General features: G+C 44.8%; 1 protein-coding gene across 2 annotated transcripts; it reads left to right on the top strand.

The window, feature by feature from the left end:
* Window positions 1-406: 406 nt before the first annotated feature.
* On the top strand, window positions 407-3139 carry LOC106365317 (calcineurin B-like protein 8). Of its 2 annotated transcripts, XM_013804764.3 has the most exons (9): window positions 409-746; window positions 1375-1469; window positions 1658-1740; window positions 1883-1942; window positions 2069-2177; window positions 2282-2334; window positions 2471-2551; window positions 2673-2785; window positions 2893-3139. In XM_013804764.3, the coding sequence occupies exons 2-9, from the start codon at window positions 1379-1381 to the stop codon at window positions 2945-2947; spliced, it is 645 nt and encodes a 214-aa protein (XP_013660218.2). In that variant the 5' UTR covers window positions 409-746; window positions 1375-1378; the 3' UTR covers window positions 2948-3139. The 2 variants fall into 2 exon arrangements, with proteins under 2 accessions (XP_022567153.2, XP_013660218.2); XM_022711432.2 differs by having other exon boundaries at window positions 407-1469.
* Window positions 3140-17786: the final 14647 nt, after the last annotated feature.

Raw genomic sequence — 17786 nt, 5'->3', positions numbered from 1 at the left:
ATCATGCAAAATATATTACCATCCTCATTTCTCGGTAAGCAAAAAGCAAAGTATCATCCGTTTTATACAGTAAAGACTATTTTGGGAGAGTCGAACTCCACCATTTTGGTACTCGCAAATCTCTCACAAAATTCTAAAGAGAACAAGAAACTAGACATAATATAAATCATAAGCGCTAGCACAATTAATTTGATGAGAATCTCTCTCTTTTCTCGGTAGCCATTATGCCGACCACTCATTCACTCTGTTTTACAATTTGTTTTTTAAAACAAATGAGCATAAACGAAGGTCGGCAATCTTTTAAAAAATACTAACTTTAATCAACATCATGTGCGATTATCCTAGTTGTGTCTAATGTTTTGCGTAATTATCAATTCGTTGATCTCCAATCATCTTTATGAGAAAGTATATACTATATGTGTATCACTTTATTGTACTTGAAGTTTATTTATTAGCGACGTCAAAAAGGTTTATGTATAATCTAATATGATTCAAATCAAAAAACCGTACCGTCACAACCTTTTTAATTTTAAATTATTCTAGAACTTAATGAAGTATTAAATTAACAACAATCAATCTTACCTACAGAATAAACCTTATTTTCCCCCACCAATCACAAAAGCACTCCATCGTCGTTTTAGCATACCAAAAAAAAAAAAAACAGAAAGTCTTCTCAAACTCCAAAATTTGAAGAACAGCAAATCTAAATCCAACCAATAGGAACTGAAAGACAAGATCATCCAGAGGTATCATGACTTCTATTGACAAACATCGAATATCTCGTGATTATTTCAGGTCTTTTTGTTAAATAACACATAGATCTGTACGATATGGTTTTGAAATTTTCGTTTGATTGTCCTGACAAATAGATTTGATTCTGTAGGCCTGTCTTTTTTCTTTGTACTTTTTGGTTTTCTTTGGATCTTGGAGTCCTACGTGGTCATATCAAAAGTAAATTAAGGCATTTTGGTGAAAACCCTCAAAAGTTTGATAGGTTTGACTACTTTTAGTTTCAAGTCCGTTGACAAAAAAAAAAGGTTTCAAGTCTGTTTCATGTTCTTGATTTGCTGTCCTGATTTAACTTCTAATCATAAAATGGTCAGATTCAAAGCCAGATTCATTCGTCTCTGCTTTCATTTATGTTTTTGTTGTTTATCATGATATATAATCCGACAAATCACTGATCACTGATAGAAACTAAAATTTGGATACCTTAAGTTTTTTTTTCCTTTTGTTACTTTAGCAATACCATATTATTATTAATATTTTTTTGAGAAAGGGTTAGTCCTATGTTATTTTATCTTACCATTTATTCTAGTCGTTGGTGCATCGATGTTAATTAGTAATATTTAATCAAAATTGGTCGAATTCTAGAAAAATGTTGGCATTCGTGAAACGCTTTTCCTTGAAGCGAACAAAGCATCCTCGCGGATATGAGGACCCTCAGGTTCTTGCATCTGAAACTCCATGTAAGTGAAAGAAAAAGAACTCACAACTCCTAAATTGAATAAATAAAATTGATAACTAAGAAGAAGAAGTTTCACTAGACGACACACATGTCTAGTTATAACGAGTATGAGCGGTAATTTTTTAAGAAAAAATATGCATTTTATGAAGCTATATATAGAAGTTCTACGTAATTGATAAGCATATGCAGTTACGGTGAATGAGATAGAAGCTTTACACAATTTATTCAAGAAGCTAAGTACATCCATTATCAACGATGGTCTTATCCACAAGGTAACATTTATTTAATAGTGGGATTTTTTCATGAAAAAGTGTAAGAAAAAGGATCAAACATTTAATATCAAAATTGCATCAATTAATTTTGGAAGTTAATATGCATCTATTATATGATATGACCTTATTTAATTATAAGCAGGAAGAGTTTCTTCTGGCTTTGTTCAGAAACAGCAGTATGCAAAATCTATTTGCCGACAGAGTACGTACTTCCATTTCCATGATACCACACTCATTAACTAGTACATATATGTTCGGTTTTACCGTACCAAAATGAGTGTTTTTGGTTTAACGATACCCCAAGAAAATGATCAAAAAAATTTTGCAGGTGTTTTATATGTTTGATAGGAAACGAAACGGTGTGATTGAGTTTGGTGAATTCGTTCGTTCACTAAGCATCTTCCATCCACACACTCCGGAACATGAAAAGTCCTCATGTACGTGTCTTTATGCATTAGTTCGTATCATGAATATTACGAGTTGTGTTCGTATTTAAGAGATTCAGCAAACCACTAATACTATAAATGTTGTAAAATGGCAGTTATGTTCAAGCTTTATGACCTTGATGGAACCGGCTTCATCCAGCGCCATGAGGTACTAATAGAATGATCTCTCTACTCGTAAATTAAGAAAATAAATAAATATATGTTGCATAGAATGATGAAATCCTTACACGTAAAGAAAAAAGATTGGAAGACATTTTATGTGTTATGTTTTGGTGTATATATAGTTGAAGAAAATGGTGGGCGCACTACTTAGCGAAACAGACTTAGGACTATCGGAAGAATCTATTGAAGCCATCGTCGAACAGGTTCTGTTTACATGTGCCTATATATCCTCGAGTTATCTATTGGGCTTCTTATTTTTTTTAAAACTTGTATATCTGTTGTTGAGTGAAATAAATTTTGGGGTTTGTTGGATTAATAACACAGACAATGGTTGAGGTTGATACGAACAAAGATGGCAAAATTGATGAAGAAGAATGGAAAGAGCTCGTCGCAAAGAATCCTTCAATCCTTAAAAACATGACTTTACCCTACCTCAAGTAATATATATACCAAAGTCTCTTGAAAACATTAACGTTTAACATTATTCTTTTAATGTGGAAATGCTCGTAACTAATTATTATCGTCATCATTTAATGAATTGCAGGGAAGTGACTTTAGCATTCCCAAGTTTCGTTCTTGACTCCGAAGTAGACGACTAAAAATAGAAAGAAACCTCATGAACAACGAACGTGCCAGCGTTTCTCCCGATTTTATTATATCAGAGGGCTTTTTTAATCTTTCCTTTGTATTAATTATATATGAACCGGTCCGGTAATACTTGATACAAGGCTCAAAATGATTTGCGTTATTGTTCCTTTACTTTTCATTCAATCATGTAACCATTCAACCAATACATCAGTGAAACAAAAGAATCAACCACAATCGAAGACCAAACCAAAAGAGCAGCCAGCATATGACCAATCTCCTTAACCAAAAAAAGAAGAGGAAACCAACGAGGAAAGCTACGAGCTACATATAATTGAGAGAAAAACTTAAATATTACACTTTTCGCAATCAAATGGGCTGGAACATTAACCTGACTCTTAACCTTTTCCAGCTTCCATTGATGGTATTTGTATACTCCACGAGACTAAACATGATCTTTTAGGCAATCTATCAAGATTAACAGCCCATATAGCGAAAGCATGCTTATGAGTGTTTCCTTTATACCAAATTGCATCCATCAAAGTTTTAACATCTTCTCTTTCCCTCAAGACATCCCATGTATTAAACGAGGAGAAGTTAAAAAGATCAATACTATTTGTGTTCAAAGCGTACGTAACAATCTTTCGGGAGAGTAGCACTAGGGAATGGTAACGTAGTGAGGTACCCGTCGAGAGCAGCCTCTTGATCAGATCTAGGAGAGGACATGAACCAACTGACGCTATTTGTTGCTGTTGCAACAGAAGCACTGAAGGGAATGCGGAGTGTTTAAGGTGAGTTTGGTCTCGGGTGAAGTAAACAATACTAAAAATGGGTCGAACAGAGGCGTTTATTAGATTTCGAGATGATGTTACAAAGGTGGAGAAAGTAAAAGCAAGCCGGAGCTCGTGAGAGCTTAAACCGGAAAAGTACAAATAGCAGAGAGATGATTGTACGGATGATAAACCCTAATCTTGCCGCTAAGTTTGTGTAGCTAAGTGTCGATGCCTTTCTCCTTTGCTTTCCTCTCCTTTTATACTCTGTTCGATTACCTTAACCTAATCTCCTTTTACCGATTGGGCCTTGTCGGCCCTTCGGGCCTGACTAGGAGATGCTCGCTCTGAGCCGCTTAGTCGATCAGTTCTGCTCCGTTTGCTCTCTGCTTCGACTAACAGCATTCCCTGGCTAAGTCGAAGTCTCGAGAATCGGCTTCCGAGCCGACGTCGACTCGGTTTGCTGGATTGGGCCCTTTGTTCGATGGGCTTTGTGGATGGGTTAAATCCATCCCCAACAGTAAGTCCCCCCCAGTTCATTGATGGTCGAGCGGTCGATCTTCGATGAATTTGGTGTCTTTTGTTCGGAGGACAAAGGGTTCAATCCGAGCAAATGACTGGATCGTTGAGGAGTCAATCCGTTTAATCAACGCTTCTTAATCGGGAAAATGAATCGACGCATCTGTCGATCACGCGTTGTGATCGTGAGATAAGCATTTACCGGTCGAGAAGACGGATCGACGCATCTGTCGACCACGCGCCTAATTGGGTTTAGGCCCACTTAGGCCTTATTAGGTGTAATGATGACGCCTTGATCCCAGCGCTTATCTCTCCCTATAAATAGCGCACCCCTCTCCGCTCCTTTTCATTTTTCTCCGCAGCGTTAAAGGTACTTTCTCTCTCTACGCTCCTTCTCTCTCTTTATCTCTGTTTTTAGATCTACGATTTTCCGAGATGTCGTCGTCTCATCGTTTGACGCGAGAACAAAAAGGAAAGGGGGCGGTATCTTCTCGGGATTCTGCTGAGAATCCTGACAGTATCCATCACGAAGCAATGATGGATACGGAGAATATGGATCTAGCGCAGCGTCTTTTGATCTCGGAAGCAAGAGAACAATTCCGGGGTGACGACGACGGTCAAGAAGCGGTCGACATCTCGACTGTTCTGATCAGCTACTATCCCGGAAACATCTTTGCCGAGGAGAGTCCACTGGAGGTTTGGAGAATTCGACCTTCGGTTGTCGATGGACAGGACTGGTCGAACGTCGAGAGGACGAAGTCCACTGTGGAGTCGGTGGAGGCTATCCTCTGAGATCTCAACGCACATGGGGTATCGTTCATTATTCCGAAGCGGGATCAGAGGCCTTGGTCACCTCCGAAGGGATATCAGTGTATTTACGAGTCGTATTTCCGGAACGACACGAAGTTGTGGTTCCCAATTCCTCGAATCGTCACGGCTTATGCGTTCCGCAGAGGAGTCGCTTTGAGCCAGCTGATGAACGGTTCTCTCCGGTTGATGGTCGTTCTATCGGTGATTGCGGCCGAGGCGGGGACATCGATGAGTGTGAGGTCGTTTGAAGAGTTGACCTCGGTTTCAATTTCCGACGATGGGCTCGTCTCGACGAGGATGCGCCCAAACTACAACGTGGTCACGGGGTACCCGACCAAAACCTCGGATTGGCAACGTTCGTACTTCTATGTGAAGTCGAACAGGTCAGCGTTCGAGGAACCTCCGAAGTCTGGTTATCGCGTTCTTTGGAATGCGGAGATGGGTACTGCACACTGCCTTTCGTGATGATTGTAGCATGTGCTCGTCTAACGTGTGTCTTTCTTCTCTTTTTTTTGTAGTTGGTCACCCGAATCTCGCCACGTACCCCGAGGATTGGAGGGAGAGTGCTCGGATTGTTGCGTTGCAGAAGCAAGATCACTGGGAGGATTTTACTCGGGAGAGAATTAAAAGATCCGTAGATCGGATTGCCAACCGTAAGTTTCCACTACCTTTCTATGTTTCCGAGTAAATGAACGATGTCTATTAAGGATTTCTCTTCTTGCAGAAAGCTGGATCTCGGACCCGCATCCTCATATTAACCAATCAACATCGAAGAGATTATCCCTCTTTACGCGAGCTGAGCAGAAGGAGATCAACCGAGCTAAAACCATGAAGCAATTGCCGGACCTTAGTCTTATTGTGGCCGGGAAGATAGGTGCCAAGCGAGGCGCTTCTGAGAGCAGGGTTGGTCCTTCGGGGCTGGAGGTTGTAGAGGCGACTCCAATTGCCACTGAGCAGGCGCGTACTGGCGGCTCCTCGCAGGGTAAAAGCTCGAAGAAGAGCAAGAAAAGTGCCGGGGGTCAGAAGGATTCCTCCGAGCCGGAACATCCTGGTGCGGATGGTTCTTCTAAGAAAGGGGGGAAGAAAAGGAAAGCCGGGGACCCGCCCACTGAAGATGTTCCCAAGAAGAAGAGGATGAAGAAGAAAGAACTGGCTCTGCCCCGCTCATCCTCGGTCTGTGAAGAGAAACTTCAGGCTCTAGTTCCTGAAACTATCCCTGAGGTTGGGACCTCGGAGGATGATGAGAATGAGACCATCGCCCTCCGCCGACGGAGACGGGAGGGTCGAGTCACCGAGGAGGTGTCCAGTGGAGCCTTGACCGGTGACCTGCGTTCTACCGAGGTTCCGCGGGAAATACAGACTACGGTAGAACAAAGGGACCGCTTGAGGAATGAGTCCCCTGCTCATGTTACGGAGGGATCTGAGACCCGAGTATCTGGTCGTCCTAAGGAAACCCCGGCAGATGGGTTTAGGTTCGAATTTAACCGTGAGCTTCCGCTGGCTTGTTACCCGGAGGATTGTGCCCGCTTGTTGCGGTTGGTCAAAGGCGGTCCTGATCAACTCCCTTCGGTGGGAGATCTCATCTTCAAAGACGAGTATGAGCACGCCTCTTGCTCGTCTGTAAAGGTAAGCGGTTGTTCGTTCCCTTCTTTTTAAGCCTTAAGTTATTTTAGCTGAGTCTTCTTTGTTGTGTTTTGATCAGAGCCATGGTGATTGGAATGTTTTGGTCGAGAAGTACGACTCATCTCTCAGACGGGCCAGGGAACAGATTCGTGAGGTCGAGGAGGCTAAGAAGAGAACGGAGGAGGCTCTTCGGGTTTCTACGCGAGAAAAGGCAGACGCCATTGCTTGGGAAAGAGCCCTCAGGAAGGCGTTTGACGAGACGCGGACATCTGACGCAGCTGAGCTGCAGATGTGCAAGGAGTCAATGAACAATCTTGAGCTCGTGGTGGATAAGCAGCGGAAGGAAAAGGCTGATCTAGAGGCAAAGATGGCTGCGGAATTGCTAAGGCATTCCGAGGAGATGGACAGGCTTCGGAAATCTCGTAAATACGAGGTCACGCACGAGAGGATTCGCGTGCTGATTGCCATGATCGCTAAAGCCGAGAAACGTTTTCACAAGATTTCCCTCCGCGAGGACAAAAGGGACAAATACGACGATGCTCGGTGTCTCCATAGTCAAGCCTTCGGGACGAGGAAATGTCTCGAGCAGATCAAGGCCTCGGGTGTGGAAATCCCGCGGGAAACTATCGATTTCTTCATCGGGCAAGAGAAGCACTACGAGGAAGAGGTAGAGCGCTTGGAAGTAAAGGAGATTCCGGCGGAAGATCTTTGCCTTTCTCCGCTAGTGTTGGAGTCTCGGTTTTCGATCGAAGAAATATGGCGTCAGCTTGACCCGTTTGGGTCGAATATTGATTTGATCGATTCGGAGGCCGCTATTGCTCTCCGTACTCCTCTTCGTTCTGAAGATCCGATGGAGAAGCCCGCTCAAACTGCCGTCTATTCCAACCAGCGCACCGATCAAGACATTGATCCTGCGAAGCAGGCATCAGCGGGAGCGGTTGTTCTCAAGGACGGGGCCGTGCCGACTATCGTGCTGACGGATTATCCTGCTAAGGCATCGAAGAATGCCAGCTCATCTGCTTCCTCGTCAGAGGACCCGGAGAAAGGTGATGATGTTCCGACGGAAATGCCTACCGCGGATGCGACTGCGCCAGCCCCAACCAAATTTGGCCGTGTCTCGGGCCCCGGAGAGGGAGATGACAGCGGCAACAAGGATCCTCCCGTGGTTGATTAATAACCTTTGTCGTTTGTTGTAAAATTTTCTTTTTGTTTCGGCTCCTCGAAGCCTTTGAACTCATCTCTGTTGTTGTTTTAGTACTCGGAAGGTTTCCTTCTCTTTTGAAAACTTTGAATGATTACTAAGTATTTTCTCTTTTAAGTATGTTACGGATGACCGCTAACAACTTAGTCGATTATGAAATAACTCGTTGCTCGTTAACTCAATCCCATTATTCTTTCTTTGCGATAAGTCGGGAAAGAATTAAGACAAGAATTTTAGATAAGTTTCCGAGGGAAAGGTATCTGGATGCGACACAGTAATCGAGAGAAATTAGGTCGGCCAACTCATTATTCTTCGATTTGTGACAAGATCCGAAATTCCACTCGTGAATTTGGTCAATGATTTACATCATCGGTGACTCTGTTTTTCCCTTCGTTCGATATCTGATCAGGATACGTCCGATTAGTTTGGGCGAGTGCTCGTGCGCCGCTTTCGAGTTAAGGGGCTGGCATCGTTTGCTCGTTAGAGGAACGAGATGAGGAAAACTCTTTTTGGTTTTGGGTTGTTGGGGCTGGACCCCGTAGAGGGGATGCCTACGTACCTCCGAAGAGGATCAAGCCTTTCGTAGTTCGTTTTTGTCCAAGTAAAAGTGACTTGGTAGTCATTTACTTGGACGAGTAGGAGTGACCGTAGGGTGCATCTACTCGGGTTTTTTTTTTTTTTTTTTTTTTTTTTTTTTTGGCGCGAGTAAAAAGGTGATGTAGATCATTTTTCTCGCTTTTAAAGGTTACTCGTTTTATGAGTAAAAACGACGAAGATGCATGGAGTTCCAAGCTCGTGGGACTGCTTCTCCGCGGGAAGTCTCGAGTCGGTATACTCCTGATTTGACGACTCGAGTGATCTTATATGGTCCTTCCCAATTCGCGCCGAGTTTTCCAGCGTTGGGTTCTTTGGTGTTCTCGAAGACTTTTCTCATAACCAGATCACCGAGCTCGAGAGGACGTGAGCGGACCTTCTTGTTGTAGTAGCTCTCGATTTGGTTTTGGTAATTCTGGATCCGAAGTAAGGCTTGGTCGCGCTTCTCCTCTAGCCCATCGAGGGCATCTAGCAGCATCTCTTGGTTAAGCTCGACGTGCTGAGGCATCTTGGACCGGCGGAGACTTGTTACATTAACCTCGGCCGGAGCCATCGCCTCCATCCCGTAAGCGAGTGAGAAGGGAGTAGATTTTGTTGCTCCTCGGGGGGTTGTCTGATGCGACCAGAGCACGCCGTTGAGTTCGTCGGCCCAATGTCCCTTTTTGAGATCAAGGCGCTTCTTGATTCCGTCGATGATAATCTTATTCGAGGATTCTGCTTGTCCGTTTCCTTGAGGGTACCTCGGCGTTGAAGGGCTTAGTCGGATGTTCCACTTGTTGCAGAAATCTTTAAAATTTCCGGCCATAAACTGTGATCCGTTATCCGTCACGATCTCGTATGGCAGGCCGTGGCGACAGATAATGTTCTTCCAAACGAAACCGCGAACTTCCTTCTCTGTAACCTGCGAGAAGGCTTCTGCTTCAATCCATTTGGTGAAGTAGTCGGTCAATACCAGGACGAAGCGACGTTGGCGAGAATTCGGCATTGGTCCGATGATATCCATCCCCCATCGCATAAATGGGTAAGGGGCTGCGGAAGTTCGCAGTAGCTCGGTTGGGCTGTGGATACTCGGAGCGTGTCGTTGGCATTTGTCGCATCGCCGGGCATATGCTTTGCAGTCGGTATTCATAGTTGGCCAGAAGAATCCCAAGTTCCGAATTTTCAAAGCTAGTGACCGACCTCCAGAGTGGTTTCCACCTGCTCCTTCGTGAGTTTCTGCCATTACTAACTGCGTTTGCTCGGCGAAAATGCATTTGAGGAGAAGCTTGTTAGCTGTTACCCGGTGGAGTTCTTCTTCCATGACGACGTAGTGCGCGCTGCGTCGCTTTAATCGTCTTGCGGCCCATTTATCAGTGGGAAGCGTGCCCTTGGTGATATACTGGATGAATTCAGTCCTCCAGTCTGGTATCAGTTGATCTTGGTCTGTCATCTCGGAGTCATCGTTGGTCTCAGATAAGGACGTTGTTTCGGATTCCGTGGTGACGAAGTTAGCCGACTCCGTTGAGATGTCGATACTTGGTTTCTCGATTCGATGGATTGGAATAGTCCTTTTGACTTGGTCGCAGAGCTTGCTTCCGAGTGCTGCTAATGCATCGGCACATACGTTTTCTCCGCGGGGAACTTTTGTGAGCTCGAAGAATTCGAACTCTTTAGCTAACGATTGTACGACTCGGAGGTAAGCGTCCATTCTATCGTTGTGCGCATCGTAATCACCGCTGAACTGACTGGCGACGAGCTGCGAGTCGCAGTATGCACTGAGCCGCTTAGCCTTGACTGCTTTGGCGAGTGAAGGCCGGCGATGAGTGACTCATACTCCGCCTCGTTGTTTGACGCTGGGAAGCCGAAACTGAACGACTGTCGAATGAGTTCTCCTGACGGAGATTGAAGTTGAACTCCTGCTCCAAAGCCTTTGTTTGTCGAGGAACCGTCGACATGCAGGATCCAGGTTGAATCCGAAGTTTCCAAATCCTGAGCGAGTTCCGGAGATAACTCCACAAGGAAATCGGCGAGTACTTGGGCCTTAGCGGCGGTTCTACACTTGTAGGTGATGTCGAGCTCTCCGAGTTCGATCGCCCACTTGGTAAGGCGGCCAGCTCTGTTAGTGTTCTGCAAGACAGTTCTGAGCGGCTGGTCGGTGAGAACTTCTACCGAGTGTGACTGAAAATAGGGGCGGAGTTTCCTCGCTGATTCGACGACGGCCAGGGCCATCTTTTCAAGTGTCGGGTACCGGGTCTCTGGTCCGGTCATCCTTCTGCTCATGTAGAAAACAGGTCGTTGTTCTCTTCGGTCTTCCTTGATTAGTACGCTGCTGACTGCGGCAGACGAGACCGCAATGTAGAGAGATAAAACGTCGCCTATGTCTGGCTTAGCCAGGATAGGAGGCGTCGTCAGGTAATGTTTGAGCTGATTAAAAGCCTCCTCACATTTATCGTCCCAAATGAATTTTTTGTTTACTCGGAGGAGATCGTAGAATGGGAGACATTTATCGGTGGATCGGGAGATGAAACGATTAAGTGCTGCGATTCGGCCTGTTAGTCGCTGGACTTCTCGGCAGTTTCTCGGACTGGGGAGATCAAGGACGGCTGATATTTGCTTCGGGTTCGCTTCGATTCCCCGCTGCGTCACTATGTAGCCAAGGAATTCTCCGGACGATACGCCGAAGGTGCATTTGGCCGGGTTTAGCTTCATCTTGTACGCGTTTAGGATGTCGAAACACTCCCTTAAATGTGCCAGGTGGTCGTCTGCTCGGACTGATTTGACGAGCATGTCATCGATGTAGACTTCCATCGTTGTACCGAGCTGTTTAGCGAACATGCGGTTGACAAGTCGCTGGTACGTCGCACCGGCGTTCTTCAGCCCGAAGGGCATTACTTTGTAGCAGTAAGTTCCTCGATCGGTTATGAACGACGTCTTCTCTCGATCATCAGGATGCATCATGATCTGGTTGTATCCCGAGAAAGCGTCCATAAACGTGAGCATTTCATTGCCGGCAGTTGATTCGACAAGCCTATCGATGTTCGGAAGCGGGTAGCTGTCTTTTGGGCAGGCTTTGTTGAGGTCGGTAAAATCGACGCACATGTGCCACTTGCCGTTTTTCTTCTTGACAACCACCGGGTTAGCGAGCCATTCCGGGTAACGAACTTCTGCTATCGAGCCCGCGCTTAGTAAGCGCTCGACTTCCTCAACAACTGCTTTGGATCTTTCGGGACCCAACTTTCGTCTCTTCTGTCGGATGGGCTTAATATTTGGGTCTACGTTTAACTCGTGAGTCGTAATGGACGGATCGATTCCCTGCATGTCAGTCATCGACCAAGCAAAGGTAGACAAGTTTTGCTTCAGGAAATCCGTGATATCTCTTTGCATCTCGTCTGATAGATAAGCGCCTACTCGTAGCACTTTACTTGGATCTAATTCGTCGACTGGGACTTCGAGCACCTCTTCTTTTTGTGGGCAGATCTTGCTTATAGGCGGGGAGATCGAGTTGACCAGCGACTGAGATCGCTGCAGTTTGACCGTGGCGATTAAGAGATCTCGTGCGGCCCGTTGATCTCCTCTCACTGTCTTAATCGTACCGTCCATTCCCGGGAATTTGACGCACTGATGGTACGTTGATGCGATCGCTCGCATGGAGTATAACCATGGGGTGCCTAGTATCACGTGGTAGGGAGTCTTGGTGCTGACTACCGAGAACTTGACCATCCGAGCTACTCCCTCTGCTTGTACCGAGAGACGGATTGTTCCCATGATTACTTCGGAAGAGCCGTTAAAGCCGGTGAGAGTCCTGGAAGACGGTTTCACGTCTTTTAGGTCGATTCCCATTTTTACGAGAGTTTCGTGAAAAATGATATCGACCGAGCTGCCAGTATCGATCAGCACTTTGGTGACGTCGTACTTATCGATAGCCAAAACGACGAGAAGAGGATCGTTGTGAGGAAAATTTACTCCGAGGAGGTCTTCAGTTGAGAAGGAGATTGGAAGATCAGTTGGGAACTTCTGCGGCCAGCGCTGCGAAGTGTCCACCATTCGTCGGTGATCTTTGACCGCTCGTACGGAATCCCCGCAAGGTGGAGATCCTCCCATAATCACGTTGATCCGCGGAATGACACTCGATTTCTTCATGGTGAGGAGAGCTCGGAGGTCTTCGCTTTCTTTCGGCGACCCGACTTTTTTGTCGTTCAGCTTTGCACGCAGATCGCCGACTCGCGCGTTAAGCTGATCTCGTAAATCGACGATAGGACTACCGTCCGTAGTTGCCAGTGAAGATCCTGGGCTCAGCGCATGCTTAGTTCTTTTAGCGTTGAGCTCGACTCGGAGATCGGAAGATCCGGGAGTCTTGTCATTCGTTGAAGTGGTCTTTCGTTTGAGGAGTACACGTAAGTCCAACGGGTCGAGGGCTTCCTCGAGATCGCTCTCTTCGTCTGATGAGGACTCTGGTTGGGCGCGAATAACTTCAATCCTTTGTCTGGCTGCTGGTGGATCTTCGTCAGCTGAGGTGTCACCACCGTCGTCTTGATGTGGGGTTTGCTCGGCGACCTTTGGCTTTTGGTCGTCTTGACGCGGTTTTGCTTGATTTTTTCGCTGATTCTTCCTGTCCTTGTTTCTGCTCCAACTGTTCTCGCTTTTTGGCTTCGGAGGAGGGATCTTAATTTCACCGCTTTCAAGTGAGGAGAGGAATTGCGCAAAAAGTGTTTTGCACTCCGAAGTGTCGTGACCTTTTACACCGTGGAGTTTGCGTGATTTAGTAAGCCCTGGTGGGGTTCGGGAAGATCCTGCTGCCGAATCGACCTGGGCGACCTGGGCGACCGTGGCTGGTGCTGTTTCTCGGCGGGATTCACTTGGAGGATCAGTTTCCCGATGAAAGGTGTTCAACTTCTTCCCGTTTTCGTCGACGACGTAAAGGAGGCTGTTCTTACGGTTGTTTTTGTCACTTGGAGCATGTTGACGAGGTTCGACGTGAGCTGTGGCAGCGTTTTTAGGCGCTGATTGCTTCGCCGAGTTGTGCTTGCTTAAGATGGCTTTAGTGTCTTCTTCCATACGAATGAAGTTGTGAGAACGAGCAACGGCATCTTGCAACGTCGTGGCGGTGCATCGATAGAGATCTTCTCGGAACTTACATTCCACAAGGAGATTGTTCCTCAAGGCATCGACTGCGATGTGGTCTGGGATGTTGATTCTTGACACGACCGATTTAAACCGTTCCATGTAATCACGAAGATTCTGGTCCTTCGTTTGCTTGAGGTTCCAGAGAGTCGAAGCCGTTGCTTCACGTTTGGTGAACATGATGTAAGTCTTGAGAAACGCCGAGGAGAGCTCTTTGAAGCTTCTAATTGAATTCTCTTCGAGTCCCGAGAACCAGGTTAAGGCTTGCTCGTTGAGTGTTTCAATGAAAAGTTGGCAGTATCCCGCGTCTCTTTCATCGGGGGCAAGTCTGGCTCTCGCTACCGCAATATTAAAAGCTATCAAATGCTCGACGGGATCTCCTCCTGGTTTGTATTCCGGGAGACGCAACTTGTCCATCTTTCGGAGTTTAACCTCCGTCAGTTCCTCGGTGAAAGGAGTACGCGATGTTGATGCGATGACGCTGTCAATCTCGGGTACTGCGCTCGTTGCTTGGTGGATCCTCGAACTCATTTGTTGGAAATTTAGTTTAAGCTCAGCGATTTCTCGGACCGTCGATGGATCTGACGTCATAGGAAGAGCCTCGGCGACGAGGGTTTCCGCGAGTTGAAGAGTAGGATCGACTGGGTTCGTCGTTCATCCTTCGGCCGGAGTAGGGGGGTTTGTATTAAAGAGGTAACGACGGAGCGGTTGGGAGTTGCCGGTGGGGGCGCTAAGAGCAGCGACAATGGCGGCGAGCTGATCATTCGTCGTCTTCTGAACTTCTTCTTGATGAGCAAGTCGGGCTATGACTGAACTCATTAACTCCGACGAGAGGAGGGGAGGAGGCGGAGGAGGCATGAGCGCCGGCTCCTCTCCTGAGGTATCTGGGTTCGTACCTCCGGTGGTCATATCGGTCTAGAAACGCTGGGTCTGTTCTGCCCCACGGTGGGCGCCAATTGTTTAAGGTGAGTTTGGTCTCGGGTGAAGTAAACAATACTAAAAATGGGTCGAACAGAGGCGTTTATTAGATTTCGAGATGATGTTACAAAGGTGGAGAAAGTAAAAGCAAGCCGGAGCTCGTGAGAGCTTAAACCGGAAAAGTACAAATAGCAAAGAGATGATTGTACGGATGATAAACCCTAATCTCGCCGCTAAGTTTGTGTAGCTAAGTGTCGATGCCTTTCTCCTTTGCTTTCCTCTCCTTTTATACTCTGTTCGATTACCTTAACCTAATCTCCTTTTACCGATTGGGCCTTGTCGGCCCTTCGGGCCTGACTAGGAGATGCTCGCTCTGAGCCGCTTAGTCGATCAGTCCTGCTCCGTTTGCTCTCTGCTTCGACTAACAGCATTCCCTGGCTAAGTCGAAGCCTCGAGAATCGGCTTCCGAGCCGACGTCGACTCGGTTTGCTGGATTGGGCCCTTTGTTCGATGGGCTTTGTGGATGGGTTAAATCCATCCCCAACACGGAGGCGTCTCGGTCCAGTCTGTCCCAGAACATTTATCAGCTGGCCAAGTGGTGTCCAAATGTCACACTAGAATTTTGCCAACTGATATTTCCCACATGACACTTGATGAACCTCACTGTCAATGGTCTTAAGGTTGAACAATGATTTCCAATGCAAAAAGTTTTGAGTCTGAACAGTAAGCGCCCAGAAGCAGGAAGTCTGGAGATGGTGATGGTGCCATGCCACCTATAGAGACCCACTTTCCGAAAACAACAACCTGATGTGTTGATATGTCGTAAACACATGGTGAGTTTACATGTAGAAAAGTGCTTTAACCCCTATCCATCCTATGTCTTTGCAAGCAAACTTTGTCCCAATAGACTTTTGTGAAAACCCAACCCTCAGCTTTACCTGGCCAGAGAAAGCGATGACAGAGAGCCTCAAATCTTTTTATGCATCCTTTTGGTAGGATGAATGTAGTGATTCAAAACAGCAGTGCATGAGATAACATAGGATACTAACTGGAGACACCAAGCGAAAGACAAGGAACGAGCTGACCAAATCTGAAAGCTCTTTGAGATTTTGTCTAGTAGAAGAGAATATTTAGAGATCCTCAACTTTAGGTGCATAAGAAGCAGGCCAAGATAACGAATGGGGAAAGAACCAACTGGGAAATCATAATATCTGATGTCATATGTTTCTTGTTGGTTCAGTTCAGTCCCGCAAAGAAAAGTCATTTTTCTTTTGGTTAATAATAATATTAAGCCTCAACCACGAAGTGAAGTCGTCAAGAGTCTCACTAATTCCATGAAGTAATCTGTTGCAACCATCAAAGAACACCAATAGCAAACATGAGGTAGATGTTAACGAGCGCTAAGAATTTTGGAGAAGACCTTCATAACCAGCACAAACAGATATGGAGATAAGGGGTCTTCCTGCCTAAGACGAAGTCCCACCCACCTTACGCTATCAAATGCTTTGCGGAGGTCCACCTTTAGCATTGCTCTTGGTGTATGTTTGTGTGATTATATTCTTGTACCAATTCAGTTGATAGCAACATATTTTCAGCCAATAATATTCCCGACATAAAAGATGATTGTGAATGTGTGTTTATACCATGTCAAACTGTTTCTGATGTGTTTATTCACTCAATCGACTTGAGTATTTATACAACACTAGATATAGACTATAGTCCTAAATATTAGGAGATAACTTTTGAAGAAAATCTGCTTTGATATCTTCAGGCGAAAAATCCTTTTGAAGAAAATCTTTGAACATTTGAAATCCAACAAATCAGATGTCTTCCTGCTCAAATAAAGAAGCTGATAGATTTTCACCTAGAAGATTCAAAAAGTAATTTGGACAGTATTTATGATTTGTATCTTGAAATAACATACTCTATCCCATCATGCCCATTAATAAGCAGGTGGAAATGGCAAGAATTGCAACCACCTTCTCTTAACCAAGTGATTCTAGAGCGCTGATAGAGGAACGAGAGTTCAGCCTTTGCAAGGATCTCTAGTCTCTGCTGTGCATCATACTCTACTTTAGCCAAAAGAGGGGATTGTGAGTTTAGGAGATATGTTTGAATAAGTCTGAGGTTATCCCTCATAATCTGAGCAGTGTTGTTGTAAAACATTCGCCCATATTCGTAAGTTACAATTACTTGTACCGATACAGTCTGTCATACAGATTAGCCCATTTCAAATTTTGATTACACGTAACGGTAACTGGGTGAACAACGGCTATAGGAGGAGGAGCCAGTATAGAGCAGCGTCGGCCCCACAAGCCGTGTTGAAGTTATCGTTGTACGTGTGGCCCATTGTGCTTGAATTGTAAATTACACTAATTTTTCAAGTTGTTTTCTTGTGTTCATGTACCATCATCGACATTTATATTAAATATACGTCAGCTCATATTTTACTGTCAGATCAAAGCCACCGGCCATGTTTGGACGTTTCCGGCAACTCAAATTCACATAATGTTTTTCTAAATAACATATAAGCCTCTCTTTTCTTTAGATGCAATTAATGTGATTAAAAAAGTTAATCTGCTTAAGAGTTCATTTTCTTACGAACGGCAAATAAAATAAAATGTTATATGTATCATTTGTGAACTGGTCAGTGGATCTTTTGGAAAGAAACGTCAAATCTGTAGTGTTTCATGTTATCATCTCATGACACATTTTCTTTTAAACCTTCAGGTTCAGGTACACCTCCCTCAGAAGAAACATTCACATTATTGAATTTTATTAAAAAGTTATATTATAAACTAAATTAATTAAAAAAAAATGTGACATCCTGATAGTATATAATAAGATATATATAATATATCGTGGTAACAATTTCGTTAACATATTTTGTTATAAGTGTATTAAATAAGTCAAAGCAATCAAATGAAGCTTGTGATGAGAAGATACAGACACAGAAAGATGATACCAGGAACCTGCATAATTAATCATCAATTTTCAATGGAAAGAGGACCAGACATGTGCAACGGCAATAATCTTGGTTTACGACCTGTTCGAGTTTATGGAAAGTTAAATATTCCAGTAATTAGGTTCATCTAGCCCTCCTCCCCAAATGAATAAAATAATTATATCACTTGTTTAGTTTTTCTTACAAGAGAATCACAGGTGGCAAGCTTTGATTGCATGGATGAGACAAAAGAAAGCTTCCGTCAGTTTGATGACGGTAAAGATTAACTCCGTTCATATGGAACAGACGGTCGTTAGTGTAAGACTAACGGCGGTAATTTACAAAAAGGAATCAGGCCGATGAGCGCGTCTATT

This window comes from Brassica napus, chromosome A9, assembly GCF_020379485.1.
Source record: "Brassica napus cultivar Da-Ae chromosome A9, Da-Ae, whole genome shotgun sequence".
In the NCBI taxonomy this organism is placed as follows: domain Eukaryota; kingdom Viridiplantae; phylum Streptophyta; class Magnoliopsida; order Brassicales; family Brassicaceae; genus Brassica; species Brassica napus.
Note: the sequence above shows the minus strand (reverse complement) of the source record. Positions and strands in the feature narration are given on the sequence as shown.

What these genes read in the sequence shown, in the direction of transcription:
- LOC106365317 (XM_022711432.2), top strand. Translation starts at nt 1,379, where the DNA reads ATGTTGGCATTCGTGAAACGCTTTTCCTTGAAGCGAACAAAGCATCCT. An exon ending in ACGATGGTCTTATCCACAAG is followed by an intron (nt 1,741 to 1,882) that starts GTAACATTTATT and finishes AATTATAAGCAG; the next exon opens with GAAGAGTTTCTTCTGGCTTT. An exon ending in AAAATCTATTTGCCGACAGA is followed by an intron (nt 1,943 to 2,068) that starts GTACGTACTTCC and finishes AAAATTTTGCAG; the next exon opens with GTGTTTTATATGTTTGATAG.